General features: G+C 48.0%; 1 protein-coding gene across 1 annotated transcript; it reads left to right on the top strand.

Moving 5' to 3' along the window:
- The first annotated feature begins 732 nt into the window (after nucleotides 1-732).
- LOC123125737 (probable glutathione S-transferase GSTU6) lies at nucleotides 733-1,943 on the top strand. The gene is made up of 2 exons (XM_044546230.1): nucleotides 733-1,257; nucleotides 1,346-1,943. The coding sequence occupies exons 1-2, from the start codon at nucleotides 931-933 to the stop codon at nucleotides 1,709-1,711; spliced, it is 693 nt and encodes a 230-aa protein (XP_044402165.1). The 5' UTR covers nucleotides 733-930; the 3' UTR covers nucleotides 1,712-1,943.
- Nucleotides 1,944-2,466: the final 523 nt, after the last annotated feature.

Raw genomic sequence — 2,466 nt, 5'->3', positions numbered from 1 at the left:
TTTCAAGTGCATGTTCTCTCTTCGGGTTTGGGATGGGGTGTTCTCCTGGCTTGGGCTTGTTGTTCCCACGACTACTTGGCACAATTCGGCACGGTTAAATCTTGGTGGGATGAGCTCCTCTCGAACAACACCAGACCGGTTAAGGCCTTATCCTCTCTGCTTCTTCTTGTGGGGTGAGAACTTTGGAAGGAACGGAATGCGCGCGTCTTCAGAAGCAAAGCGGCTCCGGTGGCGATTGTCACATAGATCATCAAAGAAGAAATGTCTATTTGGGCTATTGCGGGTGTCAAGCAATAGAGCAATGTAATGCCGCGAGAGTAATCCGTTTAGAATTTTGCCGTTTCACGGCACTTGTGTAACAATACCCTCTTTTTAATTAATGAAAATGGCAAATCTTTTGCCTAGTTTAAAAACAAACTTTCCAATAACAAGTTTCATGTGACGTAGCATGGTAAAGTTTGGCAAGATCCTCTTAGTCTGGTCAAAGTGCAGTAAATCTTGTACTAAGTCCAAACTTAGTCAACTTTGGCATACTATGGCGTGGCCAGCCTTGCACCATACAGGCCTAAGTGGAGGAACGATTTTTGTGTGCAAGCGGACAAACATGAATGTGTGGCTGATGTTTGCCAGCGGGGCCTCCCTTATACCTGTCCATGTCAAAGAATTGTAAGCGCGCGGGACATATATTCAGACCTGATTACTTGACCAAGTCAGAAAAGTAAGCCGGAAAACTAGACTGTTCGAAGAATCAACCAACCAACTAGTCCTTCGCACCGTTCTACCGGAAGAATCTCTGCTGCGCTCTATCTCTATATGACTATATATGCCTCGCGTGTTCTCCTCCGGAGTCTTAAAACAGAGGCACCAAAATACAATCTACGTACGTGCAAAGTTCAGTGAAACCTTGAGTTGACAGACACCACACCAACAATGGCCGGAGCAGCAAACGATCTGAAGCTACTGGGCATGTGGGCGAGCCCGTACGTCCTGCGGGTGCGCCTTGCTCTCAGCATCAAGAGCATCAGCTACGAGTACGCAGAGGAGGACCTCCGGCACAAGAGCGAGCTGCTCCTGCGGTCAAACCCCGTCCACAACAAGGTCCCCGTGCTGATCCACGCCGGCAAGCCCGTCTGCGAGTCGCTGGTCATCCTACAGTACATCGACGACGCTTTCGGCGGTGCCGGCCCCGCCCTCCTCCCGGCCGATCCCCACGAGCGCGCCGTCGCCCGGTTCTGGGCCGCCTTCATCGAGGACACGGTATTGATCGTTCGACCCGTCGTGTTCGTGTGCTTTCAGATTGTGGGCAATTGTCTCACCGGCGCGGTTTGGTTTTGTGCGTGAGCAGCTCGTGAAGGCGATGAACCAGGCGTCATGGAGCAAGACGGAGGCGGAGAAGGTGGAGGGGAACAAACGGGCGACTGCTGCGTTGAACACCCTGGAGGCGGCCCTGAGGGATGTCTCCAAGGGGAAGCCCTTCTTCGGGGGCGACAGCACCGGGTATGTGGACATCGTGCTCGGCGGCCTCCTCGCGGGGGTGCGCGCCATGGAGGCGATGCCGGGCGTCAAGGCCTTCGACCCCGTCACGATGCCGCTCCTGGCCGCGTGGGCGGACCACTTCGGCGCGCTGGACGCGGTGGCGGCCGTGATGCCGGACGTGAGCAAGCTCGTGGAGCTCTTCATCACGATGCACGCTGCTGTTGCGGCAAACTAATTAGTAGAAAAGATTACCATTATTATTATTATTTTTGTGAAAGGAGGTTTAAAACCCGGTCTTTGCAATGAATACAACCATCTTATTAATTATTAGCACATATGTCCATGGGTTACACCGGGATATAAAATAAATATTTGTAAATTCAAATTTAACCAAAACATATATAGCATATGCATGTATTTCAACAAATACAAAATAAATTAAAGATTTCACGTGGTATTCCAGAGTTTACCTGTCATGGTGCACTACTGAGTTGTAGTTTTTAATTCGCCACTCCTGCCTGGCCTTATCTTCACATGCAACGCTAATCCTCAAAGGATAAAAATTAAAACAATTTAGATATGTATGTACAACTGAGCTATACAGTTTTCACAAGATACAAAACACAAAATAGAAAACATTCATATAAAAACTGATTAAAACTTTATTACTCGATTTGGATGCTAACAAACTAATTTGGTCTCCTTGAAAAAAAAACTAATTTTGAAGAATAGAATTACTTAACTTTTTTTAACCCGTTCAATATTTACAAAGTAAAGTGACCCTCATGACTACAGAAAAATTACTAAGACCTGAAGATCAATTGTAGTAAGTGGGTGGTAACACACATGTTACTACAAAAAATACTTGAAGAAATAGTTTTGAGCTATATGTTTTAAAACTCTGGAAGAACACCGTAGAGGGATCTCCTCGTCTCGACTTGGCTCCCCCGCGTGCCCTTTCCTCTCCTCGTGTCGCTGCAGCCTCCCCGC

This window comes from Triticum aestivum, chromosome 1A, assembly GCF_018294505.1.
Source record: "Triticum aestivum cultivar Chinese Spring chromosome 1A, IWGSC CS RefSeq v2.1, whole genome shotgun sequence".
NCBI lineage: Eukaryota > Viridiplantae > Streptophyta > Magnoliopsida > Poales > Poaceae > Triticum > Triticum aestivum.
Note: the sequence above shows the minus strand (reverse complement) of the source record. Positions and strands in the feature narration are given on the sequence as shown.